This window comes from Ptychodera flava, chromosome 1 (assembly GCF_041260155.1).
Source record: "Ptychodera flava strain L36383 chromosome 1, AS_Pfla_20210202, whole genome shotgun sequence".
Taxonomy (NCBI): Eukaryota; Metazoa; Hemichordata; class Enteropneusta; family Ptychoderidae; genus Ptychodera; species Ptychodera flava.
In genome coordinates, this window is record NC_091928.1 from 46,931,351 (window position 1) to 46,952,359 (window position 21,009).

The 21,009-nt window shown below is 38.3% G+C and overlaps 1 protein-coding gene across 1 annotated transcript in view; it reads right to left on the bottom strand.

Annotated features, from left to right (window-relative positions):
- Positions 1-5,286: 5,286 nt before the first annotated feature.
- The window catches only part of LOC139141304 (uncharacterized), a 28,733-nt gene continuing 13,010 nt past the window's right edge, over positions 5,287-21,009 (bottom strand). Inside the window, exons 9-22 of the mRNA XM_070710962.1 lie at positions 20,775-20,903; positions 19,005-19,194; positions 16,193-16,302; positions 12,037-12,162; positions 11,531-11,791; positions 11,004-11,152; positions 10,537-10,699; positions 9,440-9,550; positions 8,825-9,105; positions 7,996-8,078; positions 7,656-7,696; positions 7,428-7,524; positions 6,793-6,904; positions 5,287-5,736 (exon numbers count right to left, since the gene is read on the bottom strand). Coding sequence (XP_070567063.1) covers positions 5,671-5,736; positions 6,793-6,904; positions 7,428-7,524; positions 7,656-7,696; positions 7,996-8,078; positions 8,825-9,105; positions 9,440-9,550; positions 10,537-10,699; positions 11,004-11,152; positions 11,531-11,791; positions 12,037-12,162; positions 16,193-16,302; positions 19,005-19,194; positions 20,775-20,903 — 1,919 coding nt within the window. The 3' untranslated portion in view covers positions 5,287-5,670. The remainder of the gene's footprint in view (positions 5,737-6,792; positions 6,905-7,427; positions 7,525-7,655; positions 7,697-7,995; positions 8,079-8,824; positions 9,106-9,439; positions 9,551-10,536; positions 10,700-11,003; positions 11,153-11,530; positions 11,792-12,036; positions 12,163-16,192; positions 16,303-19,004; positions 19,195-20,774; positions 20,904-21,009) is intronic.

Genomic DNA, 21,009 nt, shown 5'->3' on the forward strand with positions numbered 1-21,009 from the left:
CTTGAGGATGATCTTGATATGATATGTTCAAATTATGATAAAATCTCCAATTGTGTATTTTTGTATTTTTGCAGCTTTTTTGCCATTTTTGTCTGGCCACTGAGATGAGCTAACAGCCCCTTTTTCATCAACACATATGTCAAAAAACGTTATTCTCTAATAACACAGCGAGCTATATCAGTCGCTAGGTCGCTTGTTGTACCTTGCATACGTCAGCTTTACTATAGACAGTAGGGGAGCAAAGATCAATCTGGTTTCACTAATTGTAAAATCGAGTTTTTCCTAAATTATGTAAAACACCAAATTGTTATTAAGGCTGTAATGCATTTTGCCTTACCTATAAAGATATCAACTTTGCTGAGTTTTTGAAACATTTGCTTTTGTTTTCCAATTTACTGTTGAGGACATAATTGTTTTTCATTGAATGTCTAGAAGACATACAGAATTTCATGATATATTAATGTTTTACACCTTTGTTGATAAGAATTACTTCTCTCTACTTTATGAGGTGAATGTAGTCAGTTGAAACCCTTCTCATTATTAGATATGAGCCAAGTCTGAGAACAAATGGATAGATTGGACACAACTTTCAAAAGTGATAGAGATCTCGGGAGTAACAAGCATATGGTCAATTTCCTCAAACTCAACAAACAATAGATATCGCGGATTTTGGCGCTCTTTCTGACAAGATATAGGACACAGTGACAGCAAACTGAAGAATAGTTAACATAGACTCTTTAACATTTACTAGCTTCCGAAACCGTGACACGTGTCTGCATCGCGTCTGCATCATCGATGATATGGTTTGTAATGGGATAACTGGGACGACAGAACAGACTGTGTGTATTACTCCTTACCTTTCTAAGCGATTTGTGAAACTAACAGTCATTGGTTCGGTAATGAGCAACGGAGTAATTAATAATGATTGGGTCCAACCAGGAGACTTTTAAGAACCCGTTGTAGCTGTGAAAAAACACCGATATTGAAGGCATCTGAATTGATGATGGAGCCTGGGCGAAACGGACTGAAACGAGTATACTAGGAGGCATATACATATAGCCGTCGATGCTATCCTATCAGCCTTAGCCCGAGTTTGAAGAGAGGCAAGACGTGTCTCACTATAAATGCGATAGTATCAACGTTACACATTCTAGCAAGCTGTGTATGGACCCTAATTCTAACGTATATCTTTGGTTAAGTATTATTACATATTGGGTTATATGGCATGTCGTAAAGTATGTGTGAAAGTTGTAACCTCCTTTTACAAAATAAATTAGAGTTTTATAAAGATCGTTTTTAAGTCTTATTACTCTAAACAGTGCTAAAAATCTAAAATGAGCGAAGACATGATATTGCGTAATATCCCTGGGATAAACTGAGGAAGTTTGCTAATAAGAACAGCCATTGAACCTAAAAGTCTTGCAAAACCGACCAACATAATTGTTTCAACATACGGACCACCATAATTGTTTCAACATAGGTTTCATCAGAAGAACTACCTTGTATACTGCCACTCTAACTTAAGAAAAATAATCACGTATACAATCAAATAATACTATGTCAAAGTCAGTAATACTTAGTCAATTGTTTAAACACGGTAACACAGAACAGACAGCAAACCACTGCCACTCACAACAAATTCAAATTCGTGAAAGATATATGGACCTCTTGCAAAGACTAAGAAGTGATGTCCGGTGTCGAAAATAGTAAGTGCATAGTAAATTACAGTATCAAAAATAGTGGCTGAGAACAAATCACATATTATTTAAACTATGTGTAGCAGTTATAAACACTTGTCTTATGAGCATTTGTATTGAATTTAACGTGATCTCATTAGACATTGGTGGAATGCCAACCTTTGAAGCATTTAATAACATTTGTTCCAATTTTTGACAGCAGAGTTTGGTCATCTGCGTACGCATGTAGAGCAGAAAAAGTAACAGATAAAGTGTAGTTTCTGATCACTTCTCAACAACATTTATTATAACCAAATTATCATTATCATACTTAAAAGAGGAACCTAAATGGACCTTAAAGGATACCTATAATTAAGTCCAGTCGTTCGGAATTATAATTGTCTTTAAGGGGTATAAGCTAAACCATCCAGACTGTCAAAATAAACCATAATTAGACGTATTCTTGTAGCTAAATACTTTGTACACCACGGGAGAATTATTTCTCTATCCAGAGCTTTCGACAACTATCCAGCCGTCTTTATCAATGGTGTTGATTAGCACCACTGCGCATGCGTGATCTTAAAATATTATCCCAGATTCGGGGAAGTTGATACCGTCCGCCATCCCGATTCAGCGTTGGTTTATGTGTTCTTATGTATATCGCTTCCTTAATACCTCTCTTGAACCAATCTGGCTCCCGATCCAAGATTTTCACATTTTCTACTATATATTATAGCCCCAACATGGGACTATGTGCCCGAGGGTAGGTGACCATTTGCCCGACGTGAGGAGGGCAAATGGTCTCCTGCCTCGAGGGCACATAGTCCCATGTTGGGGCTATAATATTTTATTACATGCCTCCCCCTCATAATTTTCCTACTGAAGTTTTGTTTTGATCTTTAAATGACATTCATTGTTTAATTTCCACGAAATAATTACATTCGTCGAAAAAAACGATAATGTTTCATCGTTTGACGGCGCATGAATATATTAGAATCACTGTTATGCGGTTTATCGATTTTTCTTGCATAATTTTGTAAACACGGAATTCCCTTGTCAATCATGGCGGATGACATTACGCAATGGCTGTTGTCATTGAAGGAGGAAGAGATCGACCAGTTACTAGGTGCACCGCCAGAAGAAAATTATCAAGATGAAGTAGATGACTTCATACAAAGCCACCAGAAAGAAAATACCGTGAAAACAACATCGCGCGACATACGAAAATGTACCGAATGGTTAGCGACGAACACCGGCGAAGTTCGACCAATCGAAGTAATACCGCCAGCCGAACTGAGTATTCTTCTCAGCAAATTTTTCATCGGTGTTCGAAAAATCGACGGCGAAGAGTATGAGCCATCCACTCTTACTAATATCAAGTGTAGTCTCGAGCGGTATCTTCGCGACAAGGGATATGAAGTAAGCTTAAATGATCGGCAGTTCCACAAAATGAACCAGGCACTACGTGCGAAGCAAGTCGATCTGAAGAGACAGGGAAAGGGACGAAAAGAAAAGAAATCTGATGCAGTTACTGTTGAAGAAGAAGAGAAGATGTGGAAAGAGCGTATTCTTGGCATTTTTGATGCCGAGTCGGCGAATTTTACGATGTTTTACCTGTTTGGTAAACATTTCGGTCTTCGCGGACGGGATGAACATCGACAATTGAAATTTGGCGATATTGTGACCGGCAGAGACTCCGACGGCGAGTTCCACGAACGGCAGACTAAGACTCGTGATGGTACCGGACTTGACACCCGAGCATTCTCACCGAGAATGTATGCCACTGCTACTGATGATTCCAGAAATCCGCTTGATTTGTATCGCGAGTACATAAAACATCGTCCGCGATCAGCGTGTGACCCAGACTCGCCATTTTACCTACAGCCGCTACAGCCTAAATTCATCGATCACTTGAAGTCCGACGCTGTTTGGTTTTACGATCGCCCGCTCGGTAAAAATCAACTCGGCCAACTCATGAAGAAAGCGGCCTTGAAAGCTAATATCCAGGGTAAGATTACCAACCATTCTCTACGGAAAACCTGCGTTCGGCGACTGTCTTCAGCCGGAGTGCCCCCACACAAAATCATCAAAATAACCGGCCATAAGAACGCGGGCAGCCTGCAACATTACGACGAACTTGAACTGAGTGAGCAAAGACGAATGTCACATATACTCAGCGAAACCAACTCAGAAAATACGAATGTCACTACAAGTAATTCGCTTTGTCAGCCGCAAATTTCGGCCATCCCGTCTCTTTCTGGAAATACGGACAAGTTCAAACAACTGTTTGCAGGCGCGGTCATGACAAACTGCATTTTCAATATCACGTCAACACCGGCAGTGTGCGATTGCAAGTCTAAACGTCGCCGAATTCGTGTCATCGAATCAGATTCCAGCGATGAAGACAATTAAATCAAAATATTGGACAATTTGTATCTTCGTTTTTGACATTTATAGTTGCCTATTTTTCTCGTGTTAACTTCACCGATTGATTGAATTGTTCGACGTATCTGAGCTAAACGGACATGGAAGTTGTTCTCGTTTCTATGCGTTCGCTTGAGCCTGGTTCCTATAGTTCGAGCAACGAATACGTGCACATGAAAGTTGAGTGTTATTCGCATTTTCACCGTTTATTTCATTTTTCCAGTATTAAGCGGTGTTTAAATATTTGAAACTTGCGTATTTATTAAAGAATTGATTTAATCTTTCATGAAAAATTTGTGTGTTTTGATCATTTCAATCCCTGGCTTGTCGTCTGTGCTAAAAATAGTTCCGGTTCACTTTCGGTCGGGTGATGACTATGCGGCCCGCCACGTCACAAACCAGTTACCATTGAATCCTATGGGGCTCGTGACGTTCCATATACGAGGCATGTAATAATGTCATGAAATTATGACCCGGGGAATCATTGTGAATATGTTTAGAAACCTCTGAAGTGACGCAGCTTGGACGCCGATGTTCTTTCACTCGGGCTTGCAAGGATCGTTCTGTTTCTCCGATATAGTCCATTTTGCATTCATTATCTCCACAACCCTCACATTGGATGTGATAAATAGGACCACATACGTCTTTCGATGGTGTGGGATCCTTCGGGCATACCAGTAGTTGTCTGATGGTGTTAAAGGGCCTAGCGTGTAACTGCACACCATATGTTCTGAAAGTGTGCTGCAATATTTCTGTTAGGTTTTTGATGTATGGAGCAGTTACGTGCACCTTCTTTTGATTTCCATTCCTCTGTACTGAGTTAGTGTGGGCCTTCTTTCTGGTATTTTAAGATCACGCATGCGCAGTGGTGCTAATCAACACCATTGATAAAGACGGCTGGATAGTTGTCGAAAGCTCTGGATAGAGAAATAATTCTCCCGTGCAGTACAAAGTATTTAGCTACAAGAATATAGTATGTCTGCACAGATGAGTCTGCATCATTGCATAATAAGACGGTTTTTGCGACATGTTACGCAGAGACGCCACTAAATTATAACAAGGTTGTCAAAGCTCATGCACATGACGGCAATGATGTATATATGCAAAATATTTGAGTGAATGTCGGAAAGCACCAATTCCAAATGTCATTTAAATATGTGTGTTTTATTAATGTGTTGACATCTACTTAATAATACATAGATGAGCAATGGAGACCACCTTTAATTGTTTCACGGCAAGTGTCATAGACAAATATATACAGAATAGTTTTCCATGCTTCCTTATGAGTCTAGTTAACATAGTTTTCCTTGAATGTAGACGATGTCTGACATGCATCTTTCAAAAAATATTCCAGAGGTAGCAAAAACTTAGGAAAAAAGTGCAGACTTGTCTTCCGATAGAACTTGAATTCAAATTGATACTGTACACGACAATACTATACAAAATATTTTTGGATGCCATGAAGATTAAATTGGCCGTGCATCTGAGTAATTTCATTATTTCATCCGGTGTAGATTGACCAAGCTGCCTTCGATTTTCAGAGTCCTTTCCGATACTTCGATGAAAGAGGTCATCCTGTCAGTTCGTGATCGTGTCTGTTGTTGTGTCTCTCTTTGAATGCTGCAGTGAAAAATCTCTGCAAATGTATGACATATTTGAAGTTTGAATGCTAATAATGTAGAGGGGAATCCATTTTAACAAAAATAGATATAAGGAGGACTTATTAAAATAAAATAGTTGAGCAATTGTGTTTCTTGTATATACAACTGAAGTACGGTTGATAAAACTATATGAGTGAATTTACATTCTTAGAGGCATAAAGTCTCTCTTTTTAGCTTTTTTCATTAATTGTGATTGATACATAAGTATTTGTGTTGTTCGACCTTATAAACATACTGGCATACTGGTCAACTGTGCAGTGTCTCAGCTCGGCTTACAACCAAACAAGATTAAATTTCGGTGAAGCATTCTATGTTATGTACCTAAAAATCACGTTCTTTGCACACATTTCACCATGATTGGCTTAAGATGCATTGTTCCATAGAGCGTGGACCTCATTCTAGCGTTCGTAATGATATCTTAATTGATGGTGCATTTCATATAGATAAGTAGAGCAGCTTTCCCTTACGTTATACAAACGAAATCATCTATTTGCATTCAGGAAAGGGGTAATGTTTGACACTTCTGCAGTTATATCTTGTCATCGTTCTGTACACTGAGTAACTTTATGTAAGTATTTCATGTTTTCTGATATCACAAAAAGGTTAAAAAGTGCAACTTTGTGCCTTCTAGGTAGAATGTACCCCTGAAAAAGAACCTCGAACTTCCCAACATTAACGATTCCTAGCCTCATTTGGTATTGGGCTCTTTGAAGCCTCTAGGCCCTGGAGAGAATAAGGGTTCTAATGTCTTATTTTGTGAAAGATCGAAAATTGAAGTTTTTTTCCCTTTAAGTCATCACCGGGAGGAAATTTGGTTTTTCAAATTTCAGATCACTTAGAATTTCAGACTTAGGCAAATTTACTGTAATTTCTTCTGCTTTACCAAACATTGCGCGGCAGCCACTGATTGTTATCGTCAATTTTGAATCCTATTGTTGAAAGTTGCCCTGAGAAAAGTCAGAGCAAATGATTGTCTTTCACTTTCGATGCGCTATACTACGCAACCTCAATGGGAAAGAATGAATACATACCTCAGATCTGTTAGCTGGCATTCTTAATATATGTTCAAAGTCAGTGTTGAGTTGGTCGGGAGATGGCCGCTTGTACTTGTCTGATTTCCAACACCGCTGCATAATACGGTATCTACAACAAGGTGAAACGCACAAGTCTATGATTGTTAAGTGAGACATAATCGATATCTTGGTTCTCGTCAGGCAATTAGAGTTAAGAGTGCTTAAACACGATGTGCTGTGAGTATGGTGTTGGTATACGCATGTATTTAGAAGAACGATCGAATCAAAATGAAACGCAATGTATCAGGGTCAAAGTTCAAGTTTTCACGGTAAGTATTATGCTATTTGGTTTCCTTAGTTGGGTAATATCAATAGCAAAGCGAGGTCGGAAGACTTTTTTGCAGCAGGTATAACTGCATAGCAATATTATGACAAAGTATAGTTACGCTTTATGACAGAATCTGATAAGGAATATCATAATACGGTAAATTAAATAGAGAAGACCAAATTCTCATTTTTATGAACTCAAGACACATTTTATTGTAAAAACAATGTTGTGACTTGATAGATAAATGAAATGATCAGCCTATGGAAAATTTGTCATGTTGGTTATACCAGTCTTTAGGGAGAGGATATTCCAAATGATCACTCACGCCCTGGGTGTGCATCCTTCTGGTTTAACCGGTCTTCTGCCACTTCGTAGATACTCAAGTAAATTTTCCATTGGAACATCCATCATGGGAGAACCACCTTGACAAAAGACAAGCATCCAATGCAACACAATTAAACAGAGAGGAATAATTCATTTGTAATATAAAAATTGCCGTTTTTTCTCGGACGAAAACTATATTCCAGGGCAAAATGTTATTATCAGTACTTACCAAGCGTTCCTATTTCCCACAACAATATTCCATATGACCATCTGTAAAACCGAAAACCAAGTTACGACATTCCTTTTTAGTAAGATATCAACGAATGTTAACCACACGACAATAGTTTTTTTACTTTTTAAGGACAGAAAATAATCTAAAATGAAGTCATTGCACACATGTTGTTCGTTACCATATTTCGTGTGACAAGACAGAGATATGTTATTTCAACAAAGCCTTGCTGAATGTTTATCTCTTCACGGAGACTTTCGCCCACTGCATAATTGTTTATTGCACATACATTCTGAAACACAAAACTTCCAATCGTTCATCCCTCGACCTGTCAACTTACGTGTCGCTTTCAAGTGTGAAGGTTCCATCCATTAGATACTCCAGAGGCATCCATCTTAATGGGAATCGATACTGAATATTTGCCTGGGAAGAGATGTATCGCGAGGTCAGCCGCGAATAAGCAGCCTTAAGCACAGTAAAAAACAAGACTGGGATGGATGTTCCAAAACAATGGGTCCTTACGATTATGTGTGTTCCACATTTAATATGATGAGTCAAATAGAGAGATACGTTCACGAAAAAAACAAATAATCATGGTTTACCAGACGAAGTATTTGACGCGATGAAGTGGATAGAAAGCGGGAAAAGTGTGTAAAGAAGACTTACAGATGTTTAGAGAAGACAAAACCAAAAAATTTTAAAAAGGCTTTTAAGTTAGAATGCGCCTTGTAGACGCAGATGTTTGAGCTCTCAATATTTGCCGAAATATTTCTTATCAATCACTTGTGGGGGCTCATTTTGAAGCTCGTCGGGAAGATTTTCACCGGCTTAGTTTCGAAAATTTAATTTTCCTCACTGACTTAACATTTGAATGGTGGCTATTTTGAATTTCATACGTCTGGTGATGTTGGGTAATTTTGTACCAAATTTTGCATGGTCAACCCTGAGAATTGTTTAAGTTTCCTTGAGAAAAGTTTAAGCAAAAATCAATATTTCAAAAGTTTCGAGGCGCACACTACCTTAATAGTTAAACATGCACAAATCGCCCAAGTATACAGCGTATTCTGAACTTTTGATCGACGTTCAAAATCACTTCTTCACAGAGTACAATAATTATAACTCTCAGTGACTTAACGCAGGAATCAGTTATTCATACATAAAGAACTTACCCATGTGGGCGAATGATAATCACTCCCAAGTCTTTCGTAAACGTCTCGTCCAAGTCCAAAATCTCCGATCTTGGCTGTGAAATCTGAAGTTAGGAACACATTGCGAGCAGCAATGTCTTTGTGCATCACACCTTTCATGGACATGAATGACAGTGCATTGGCGATGTCTCTGGCAACTTTTATCAACAGTGTTTCTGTTTCTGTGCGGAGTAATCTCAATGATATGAGGTAGTTCTTCAGATCACCTTGGCACGCGTATTCTGTCAATATATACTTTGGCTCTTTGGGGTAAAGGAAACATATTGATAGTCGCAACAGAGAAGTGGAGTCTTGGCGGATGACATGGGTGATGTATCACGCGCTAAATACCATCCAACACAAATATCAGAAACACTTGTCTGAAATTACACATAAACGCAGCTGGATATAGATTACTATTTGAAAGTAAATAGGTCAACGAAAATTTATAAAACAACGAAATTACGAAGCACCCTCAGATAATATGCACATAACGATAACTTAATTATCTCAGCAATTTTTTATTGGAAGTTTAACCTTATTTTCGCCGTACAAAATTCCTGTCAACTTGATTGATGATTATGTAGGAACTCTTACCTCCACTGATCACAATGCCAAGAAAGGGAATGATATTTGGATGGCATGCCAGTTCCAGAAGACACTGAACCTCACGCACAAAATTCTTCTGGCTTAAGGCGTCTGAACGAGCTGAATGAGAACATCTTGGTCAGTAAGCCAGGCCATACAAGTTACATTACAATTACAACATTACAATTCAAGAGTTCGAATATGGTTCAACAAAGCACACTTTGAATCAGGTTTTTTCTCAAGGTTATACATAACATCTCCTAGGAACACCAGAAGAACACTGATACAATAGCAACACAAGTTGGAAATTACACATGGAGGCAAAAGGGTTTTCGAATGGTCCTCCCATAAGTCTGTGAAACAAGGGGACCCATAGGAGTGCTTTGATTTGCAAAATTGTTTGATTCCTTCCCAGTGTTAATCGAACTCCTCGTGTCTCAATTTGCCTTTCATAATGACTTTGTTGCTTCACCCGGATAGTATCAGGAAGTGGGTTGTTGTAAAAATACGCGTCTCTCATCGAATGATGGCATAAATCTGTGTGCTATGCGATGGAAATTCCAGCTCGAGAATTCACATTTGATATGATTCTATTATTGTGATTACGCATGGTTTAAAAAAACAGCGACGAACTTTTGCTAAAGAGTTGGTGATATCTTTACTCAAGCGAAAACAACGAATTCCGTCTCAGTTGTTTGTGGCGGGAAACAGTAATCCCTGTAATAGAGGTCCGTCAAGAATGAACTTGTATTTCACAGTTTAACAAAACGTGTTTAAATTAAACGGATTTCCCTCTATGTTTTCTTCTACACAGCTGTATACTTACAGTATTTTGTATCTGCTATAGAGCTGTAATAGCCTGAGTTTGGTCAAAAGAGAACTGGCATTTTCGAACAGGAACATGCGTAATTTTCAACTTGTGTTACTCTTAACTCGGTAGCTACTGGATCAGTCCTCTAGAAGTTACAGATACTTTGGAGTCCATGCAAATTTGTAATTCCTTACAGTTACCTTGATAAAATTAATATTTTTTTAAAAACTTTGCAAAATCACAATGCATGCGAGAAGAAGAAAGCTGTATTGCTGATGGTTCCTTCAGTACTCACTTTCACAGAGCGTTTTAGCAGCAACTATATCTTCGTTTCCACGAACGCTCAATCTAGCTTTGTATACTCTACCATATTCGCCAACACCGATTGGTTCTTCGTTTAGAATCTTCAATGCTTTCCTGTCAACGTTCCAGGCAAATGCTGCTTTCGGCAAATGTTCCTGTTGAATGTAGGCAAGAGACTTACAAAATCATACGCAATAACAGACCCACTTTATTTTGGCTCTGAAAGTCGTTGTTGCCATGTCGTAAAAAATGCAATTTAACTAATCCACTTCAGAAGGTCTAATTAAACTACAGAAACCATCACTGCGTTTAACTCCTTGCGCCCTCTTATAGCTGAAATCTCCGATGAAACGTGGACAGAACAATACGCATATGTCAGGGAATATTCGGTCAAAACCTTATATACACAAACTAGGTATATCAATATAAGTTTTGTGCAATTAAAAGTCTGGTTCTTGCCTGCAGGAAATCATCAAATTCTCGGTCTTTTCCATCCAGAAGTTTGTAACGCCTTTCTTTCTTTGAGATTAAAATACTCAGGGTCAGAATAGTGACAACTGCTGCCGCTATTATGACCCACATGTAGACTGGTATAACTTCGATGCCAACTGTCGATAATAAGACGGGAAAACATGAGTTTATTTGTTCATCACAAATATAATTATGCTATTGGTACCTTCGTGTAATATTTTGCTAATTTCATTTCAATACATTATGTAAACGTCCACCTGTTGCTTGTCATTTTATGTTTAACGCGAAGTGCATGATTAAGATAGAACATGAAGACGGCTGCGGTGGTATACAGAAGAAACCTCCTATATTGAAAGCTTAAAAGAAAAAGGTTTTGGACACCACAAAGTAGGAGCGGTTGGTCGTTCGTGTTAAATTGTCAGTTTCATCAACCAGACCTGCTATCCTGATTAATTAGAAGAGATATAGAACAATAATTTGGCGCTATGCGAAAAAGTTAACAATATAGAACCTACCATGTTCTGGCTGCCTTATAACCATTACAGAAAAATTGCAAAATGCAGTATTATTTGATTGGTCCGAAGCCCACATGATGATGTCGTGCTTTCCAACACTAAATCTCTCCCCCGATTCTCGACTTGATCCAAAAATAACTGGCTGACCGGAGTTGTCAGTTATTGTCGGATTCATCCAACTGATTGTGGCGGAGCCACCATCACCTTCTGCAAGCACAGTTTGATCCACTGGACAGTCAGTGATATTCGGTGCTTGGACATCTAAGGGAAAAGGAAAGAATCAGCTGGCGTACGTCTTCAAGCACAACTGCGAAAAATTGTTCAGGGCTGGTATGAATATCATTGTACAGTTAAAATACAACACAGACGAAAAAAATTACTTAGCACTTACCTCAATAAATCATTCTTAAAATGAAATTAGTATTCAATGATAATGATGATAATGATAATGATGTTGATGATGATGATGATAACCGCAATGTAAAGAAAAAAATGAAAATGCTCACCGAGTTCGCACGTTTCTCCAGTCCACCCTGCCAGGCAAATACAGCCATTTAATCGATCGCATTCACTTGACTGCTTGCAATCGCACGTCTTGTTGCAGAAAGCACCGTACAAATTGTCCACGCAACCTATCATGAAAATAAAGTGCACCGATAAGATGCTCTCGATATGTACAAAGTGTTTCTCGATAGTGAGAATATTTAGTAAATATTACTTAGTAAAGGGAAAGCAACTCCACACATCGTTCATATATTGGTGATTTTGCGTTTAATGTGTAGTAGTGTGTATTTTCTGTTTCACTGTCTTGTGTATAGAGCCGATTAGGCACGGAGAGACACAGCGGCTGTAATCTGGGTGTCAGTGCATACTGTACTCCAGAGTGGAAAGACTGTGTAAGACACTACGATTCTTTAACGCTATATTTTGGAAGTTTGCCAGACTTTCTTCGTCAATTGCCTCAAGTTCAACTTCAGTGGATAACTTGTGTGGTATATTTGCAGATTGTATGTTTTCCTATGTTGTCCCACTGGAAGTTTGTTCTTTCATTCTGGAAGCTAGGATATCTCATTTTGTTCTACTGTGTTCAAGGTCGTGTTCGTTTGTGTTTACTAGATTGAGAGAAAGATATATGTGATCGTCAACATGTTTAATGTTGTTCGTTTCTGTCAAGATGCAGGAATTGTTTCTGTGTTTATATGTTGTCTGTTGTAATCTTTGTATGAAGTCGGTGGTTGACGAGTTATTTTTGACGCTTCCTTATTAGTGTGTAGAATTTCATTAAACTTCCTTTATCTAACGGTTTGATTGGTATCTCACCGTTTTCTGATAGTGTTCTTGACATGCCTTAGACATAGAATGTATTTTATCCTGTGTTTTGGAAGGTGAAATTCAGATGAATTTGAGGCTGCTATGTGTATTGATTTTCATTTTGGTTTGTGCTCTTGTAATGCGACATTTTTGTTGGCGTAATATGTTTATTTTGTTCTCTATTTCTGTGCCCTCTTATGATGTTGACCCCCTTCTATTTATTTTGTAATTTTATGTGTAATTTTAGTGTACATTTTTAGTGTCGAGGCATGGCACAGTATTGATATGGTAACTCTCCCTTTTGAACATGTGTTGGCCTTAAAAAGGCCGTTTAGTATTGTGATCCTTATTTTGGCCCGTGCTGTATCCAGTTATGTACGTTGTTCACAACGTTTACTGTTGCTGGAATGTTGTGTGGTTTCTTGTCGATTCATTGTACGGCCTAGGATCTTGTCTTGCTGTTTTTCACTCACCTATGTTCAGGGACGTCTTCCATCTATAGTGCAGGTCTTTTTCTGTTCGTCTTCGTGTAAGCTTATGTTATATTCGTTGTCGGAGAGAGTTGGGTTACCATTGTTGTCTCTTAACACGAAATACTAACCGTTATCTTGTTTGTATGGAGGGTGGTGTTGGCTCTTGTTCCCGCCTTAATGTTGATTGGTTAGTTTTCTTTCAAGTCGCATTTGAATGGCTGTTAACTGAGCACTGTAATTGGCTGTTTTTGTGTATTCTGATAAGTGCAATTTTTGTGATTTCAGAATCTTGTGTTTTAGAATAGCGTTATTGAGTTTTGTTCTGCAGAAATTGATGTTTGTATTTTCTGTGGATTGAGCTGTGTATTGCCTAATCCGTGCATGATTGTTGGGACAGCTAGTGTTACGCTTATGTATATGACGATGGATACCTAAAAAGGTATTCTCGTGTATGTAAGCTTTCGACTTAAACCTGCAGAGCAGGAATAAGTAAGAGTCATAGTTAGTAACTTAAGGGAAAGCAACTCCACACATCGTTCATATATTGGTGATTTGCGTTTAATGTATAGTAGTGTGTATTTTTTTGTTTCACTGTCTTGTGTATAGAACCGATTAGGCACGGCGAGACACAGCTGTAATCTGCGTGTCAGTGCAGAATGTACTCCAGAGTGGAGAGACTGCGTACGACACTGCGATCCTTTAACGCTATGTTTCGAAAGTTTGCCAGACTTTCTTCATCAGTCGCCTCAAGTTCATCTTCAGTGGATAAAATGTGTGGTATATTGGAAGATTGTATGTATTCCTATATTGTCCCACTGGAAGTATGTTCTTTTTATTCTGGAAGCTAGGATATCTCATTTTGTTCAGTTGTGTTCAAGGTCGTGTTCGTATCGTGTTTACCAGATTGAGAAATAGATAGATATATGTGGTCGTCAACATGTTTAATGTTGTGCTGTCAAAATGTTGTATATTTTCTGCGTTATAAGTTGTCAGTTGTAAACTTTGTTTGAAATCGTTGGTTGACGAGTTATTTTTGACGCTTCCTTATTATGTAATCATTAGTGTATACAATGTCAATCCGCTTCCTCTATCTAACGGTTTGATTGGTATCTCACCGTTTTCTGATAGTGTTCTTCATGACATGCCTTCGACATGAGATGTGTTCTATTCTGTGTTTCGGAAGGGAATATTGAGATGAATTCGAGGCTGCTATGTGTATCGATGTTCATTTTGGTTTGTGCCCATGTAATGCGACATATTTGTTGATGTTATGTGCACTATTTTGTTCTCTGTTTCTGTGCCGGCTTATACTGTTACTGCCCGTCTTTATTTTGTAATTTTATGTGTAATTTTAGTGTACATTTTTGGTGTTGAGGCATGGCACAGTGTTGATACGGTAACTCTCCCTGTTGAGTTTGTGTTGGCCTTTAAAAAGGTCGTTTGGTATTGCGATCCTTGTTTGGCCCGTGCTGTATCCAGTTATGTACGTTGTTCACAACGTTTACTGTTGCTGGAATGTTGTGTGGTTTCTTGTCGATTCATTGTACGGCCTAGGATCTTGTCTTGCTGATTTCTGCTCACTACAGTCACATGAGGTCTACTCCGCTCCGCGTCTATGCGCCTCATAGATGTGTGCACATATGTCCGTCTTCTTCTCAGGCACATGTACACATGTCCATGGCAGAGCGGAACAGACCACCGGTGACCGTGCACTCACCTATGTTCAGGATGTCTTCCATCTCCAGTGCAGGTCTTTTGCTGTTCGTCTTCGTGTAGTCATATGTTCTATTCGTTGTGGGAGGGAGACTGGGGTTACCGTTGGTGTATCTTAACATGAAATACTAACCGTTACGTTTTTGTTATCTTGTTTGTATGGAGGGTGTTGTTTGCTCTTGTTTCCGCCTTCATGTTGATTGGTTAGTTTTCTTTCGAGTCGCATTTTATTGGCTGTTAAATGAGCACTGTAATTGGCTGTTATTTGTGTATTCTGATCAGTGTATTTTTTGTGATTTCAGAATCTAGTGTTTTAGATTAGCGTTATTGGGTTTTGATCTGCAGAAATTGATGTTATTATTTTCTGTGGATCGAGCTGTGTATTGCCTAATCCGTACATGATTGTTGGGACAGTTAGTGTTACGCTTGTATGTATATGACGATGGATACCTAAAAAGGTATTCTCGTGTATGTAAGCTTTCGACTTAAACCTGCAGAGCAGGAATAAGTAAGAGTCATAGTTAGTAAAGGGAAAGCAACTCCACACATCGTTCATATATTGGTGATTTTGCGTTTAATGTGTAGTAGTGTGTATTTTCTGTTTCACTGTCTTGTGTATAGAGCCGATTAGGCACGGAGAGACACAGCGGCTGTAATCTGCGTGTCAGTGCATACTGTACTCCAGAGTGGAGAGACTGTGTAAGACACTACGATTCTTTGACGCTATACAGTGAAACAAAAAAAAATACACACTACTATACATTAAACGCAAATCACCAATATATGAACGATGTGTGGAGTTGCTTTCCCTTTACTAACATCGATATGTACAGAGTGTTACTCGATTGTGAGTAGATTGAGTAAATATTACCGCATATTTCAATTCCTAATATCGTAACATTTTGATGGAAACACATACATATACCAAGCTTGGCCGGTAATACATCTGGATATAAAGCTCGTTTGGTGACAAGTAATATACCATTTTGCAAATGTTTTATACCCATTAATACCCTGTTAAAAGTCTTCTTTAACAGATCACCTTGTCCCCTGGGGCGGGGGGTATTGTTGACAACAAATACGTGGCATTATGTTGTTTAATCGAGAAGACAAGATAAAATGTACAGGCGGTTTTTCTCATGATGATCGAGGAGACACAAATTACCTGCAAATGTAACTGTAGCTGTAGCGGTGTATTCGATCCCTTCTTTATCGGTTATTGAACATTCATAAACACCGACTTGCCCTTCGTTGAAGTCGTTAATTCCAAGTCGACTGAAAGAAAAAAAAGTCGAAGCTATGGTCTTGCTCAAAAATTTGTAAGAAACATGACCGCCTTGACGCAATAATAGAGCGTATTGGAAACCAAATTAAGTTTAATTCGACATATTCGTACCGTATTGTCTTAATACCTACTACGAACAAAAAATTGGTTGTTATCCATATTAGATCGCCTGAAACATTACGTGACCAAGGGCAGTCGGGCAGCCATAATTAAACATGTTATCGCTAAAATTAATATGCATAATGCTTGGTAACAAGTTTGGTAAACCACGTCAAAACATAGAGAATGTAACAATATGACCACTTTTCAACAATAACAAATCATACTGCTGAAGAAATTCACAAGCATGTATAATATATAATAATTTTTATTTTGAAACCTTGCTCAAATTAAAAAACATGAAACAGTAAAATCAAATGTCGACATCACAAAACAAGAAAGAAAAACACATTCTAAAACATTTAAAAAAACAGTATGAAATAGTCTTGCTCCAAAAGACACTTTTCCTTACAACATCCATAGATAGAGCTGCTTTAAGGTGCGCTGCACCCAACACAGCATATTTTGCTCAAAAATCACGTTTTTGCAAATTATTACCGTTTAGGTTGGGTTTACCGTTTAGCTTGTCAAGCAGTTATAAATTGCGTGATAAAGAAGTGTTAATTTGTGCAAATGTATCCAAATCACCCGATTTCCTGAGTTCTTTTTCTTTCCAATTTCCAAATTTCCAAGAATTTAACTCCACTCTGGCTGGGTCAAATTCTCTGAAATTTTCACATTATGATCTTTCAATGCTCTATAAAAACGACAATTTTGTTTGGCAATAAAATTATTACATTTTGAATAAGAGGCATTTGAATTTTGCTAATCATGATTTTGTTCACTTTTTGAATGTCAGTCTTTCAACCCTTGCCATTTTTGAATGAGGATAGATAATGTAAAATAAAATAGTCGTTTTTCCTATATATACTCTTCTTTCAAGTAAAATATTACATTTCAGAAAAATAATGTCAAGTTTTTTATTTAAATTAATTTTTATCATTAATACCAAAAATGAAGTTTTTAACCCCAATTATACACCTACTTCATCTTTCGAGTAAACTACTGCTACCATACTAAACTTTAGAGTCTCTGCATTTTGAAAATATATAGTATGAGGGGGTTTCCTTGTCATCTTTGATGAGAAATATTGCTTTGAAAAAAACTGTTGGCAACATGCAGCTCCACCTTAATCAAGGTATTGGTACTTTCGTTTAATTGAACATAGAATTTAGAACGAAGCATGCGTTGCATGTGTACCTCTTGTGCCAAATTTGAATGAAGCTGGTACAGACACGTCTTAATAATTGCTTTGGCCTTCTGGTAGTATTAGTGTTTGAACGCAAGACTAGTCCGATTTGCCCTGTGCATTAGGCTCGCAGAATTGTAATTGAAATTGTCCACAATGCTGATCCCACGGGCTACCATTATCAAGACAAACTTTCGCCTTCCATGCCTTTAAAATGATGCAAGATGCAAAGTTATAATCACATGTAGTCATTACAAAATACAGTTGCCTATTACCTGTCATTTCAGTTTGATAAATCGTCCATGAGATATCGAACCAAAAGACAGACATGAACACATTCACAGCACACACACACATGTACAGACATACAGACAGATATCGACACCGCAACATCTCCCTTGAGTGAACATTGAAACTATAATTATCACTTTCCAAATTGTTTGTAGTTTGTTTTCTACACAACAAAAATGCCCCTGTGATAGGCACTGTACAGACCCTGACACAACCTTGTGGTACAGGTCTGTGTCAGCAAAGACGTGCCATTGCTGTGGCAGGGGCTGATGTACACGTCCGTATCCAGGGCTGTGGGGACAGGACTGTATACAGTGTTGTGGACATGGACCTGTGACAGGGTCTGAAAATTCTGCCTGTCTAAGCATTGCATTAAAAGGACTGTACACAGTAATGTGAATACAGACCTGTAACAGGGTCAATATTTTTAATGTGCACATAATAATGCCTGTATTCATTTCTGTCATCAAAATTAGCCCTTCTGAAAATATACTCCCCTGAAAACGGACAAATTTCAGACCCTGTAACAGACCCTGTAAATTCAACACTGACACATCACTGTTTGTATACCAGTATTTCAGTCATGTGGTCACAGCACTGGATACACTCAGAAATTACATCACTGTATACATTCCTTTAATACCAGGCCTGATACAGACCTATTCATAAACCCCTGATATCTGACCAATTTTATAGGTTCTGTAACAGAGGGTATTTCTTAAGGACTGTTACAGGTACCGATCAGACCCTGTTACAGGCATATATTGAAATCTGCATATAGTTTTCCTGCTGTGTAGGTTGCCTGGAATGTTCAAACTGATCTGTACGTGTTTTGTAAAATTCGAATTTGCAACGTGAGATACAATTTCACATATTAAAGATGCCGGCCATCATAACCGACCGATACACCCCAACTTCTGAAAAGACGGTTTAATAGCCGAATTATGATGTTGTCAATAGGCCTGACCCCTTCAGATAGGTGTAACAGTGAAGCACTCATACACCCATGTTAACACACAAACTCAATCAAAGCGATGAATGCTATACAGGGCTTATCCAATTGGGAACTGTTCTGCTCGCTCAACCAACACACATTAAAGAAAAGACTCTGACCTGTTGTCCTCTTCATATGTAATACCAAACGTTGGATTCTGCGATGTTGTAGCAGACGAACCATTGGTAAAAGTCCATGTCACCCCATATATAGAGTTTATTTTGACGTTGTTGTACGTACAGAAAAGATAGACCACTTGACCATAATTAGCGTCGATGTTTCGTGGTACCACCGATATAACTTTAGAAACTGCAATAAAGCAGGCCTTTTTAGGTAGTATGCACCTCGAAAGTGAAAGACTTAAAGTTTTGCTCAGCTTTTTTGAATGAAACATTCAACCATTCTCTTACCAAATCAAAAATAGAAATCGGGGTCACCGTGCAAAGTTTGGAACTAGCGAAACGAATTACCCAAAATTTTGCGACATTTGAAATTCATAATGGCTGCCATTCCTTTGTCAACTCTATGGAAGAAAAATTAAATTTTGGATTTGCGAAAAACTAAGACGGTGAAAGTTTTTTCATACTGCAAAAGCTTTTAAATGAGCCCTCACATGTGGTAGATCAGAAAAGATTTGTAAAAGTAACACAGTTCGAATATCTGTTCCCGAGGCGTGTTCTACATTAATAGTTCAATCACGAAAAAGTGTGCACTAAAGGGTCCGCGACATTGCATAATGGTTATGACACAACTTATGTTAGCCACTCAAATTCATAACTTTTTCACGCTAGCATTTGGTAAGAAGTAGTCCATTAATACGCTTGCCGTGTTTTCTGGCCCACGGTCTCTAGCATGTAATTTCTTTAGAAATTGTGGTGGGCTTTATCCACGTGAAACCTCAAAATGTGCAGAGTTGACCGCAGCTATCTTTTACTATTTATGCGAATAAACTGTGGTCTTAGTCTATTGACACTAACGGACTAGCAAGTTCCTTTCCGCATCTTCCTTTTATAACACGATTGGATGTAATTTGGGATAATTGGATGGTGAAGTAAGGTCGTTTTCACCTGCAAATGCAAGCTCATCTGCTTTCCTTTTTAAGTTATACGCTTGTTTTGATGAGTAATTTGTAATATCGCAACAATCGGCTATATGGCCCCTAACACTTTTGAGAAATTTGAAAAATATGAATATCCAATTATCCCAAATTAGTTCCAATCGTGTTTTATGTATTTTTCTTTTTGAACATTATGAAAAATGAACGACTTTAAAATATTCAGCCACTATGTATCAATAAGACATATTTCTATAACAAACGGGAATGCAATCATGGGGCCATACACTACGTGAGCCGAACGCCTGTGAAGTGAAGCCATGCCTTATTTTACATCCTTTGAACTACATTCAGTAAAGTGTCACCGTGAAGCCCTTTTCAACTCAGCAACAATGCACACTGAATGAGATCCACACTCAATAATTTCGAAACGTTTATTTGCAATTTTCCCTGAAACACGTGAAAATTAAGTCGTAGGAGGCGCTTGCCCGAAAATACCACGATTTGTAACTTGCATTGGAATGGGAGGATGGGGTAGACGCTTGCCCAAGCATCGGTGCTAACCAGGAACGTAATACCACACTTTACCATAAAATTGTAAATATACAGTTGCATGAAAGCCTGTCACTTTCCACTTAATACTATGAACACCGGTTGGCCTGTAAACGACGATATTCCTGTTTGTGTTTGCTACCTGCAGTTTGTATATTGCCCCTATATTTGTGTACAGGACTCCCTAATATAATGTTGCAATGTGCACTCTTCAAATACTCCTAAATGTAAAGTAAAAGCCAAAACGCGATTACACCAAACTAGATTTATCAAATACTCCTACCTATATCGCAGGCAGGTCCCGTCCATCCTTTAGAACATTTACATGCTCCATTGAACCCATGGCAGATTCCGCCATTCTGGCATATGCAGTCTTTATCACATAAAAATCCATACCGACCAGATGGGCAGCCTGCAGAACACAACGTCCAAAATTGTTGACAAACAGATTTACTAAGCATGTGCAAAGTATGAAAAATACCCTTGGCCCAACAGGTGAAGGAGTTTGTATAGCCTTC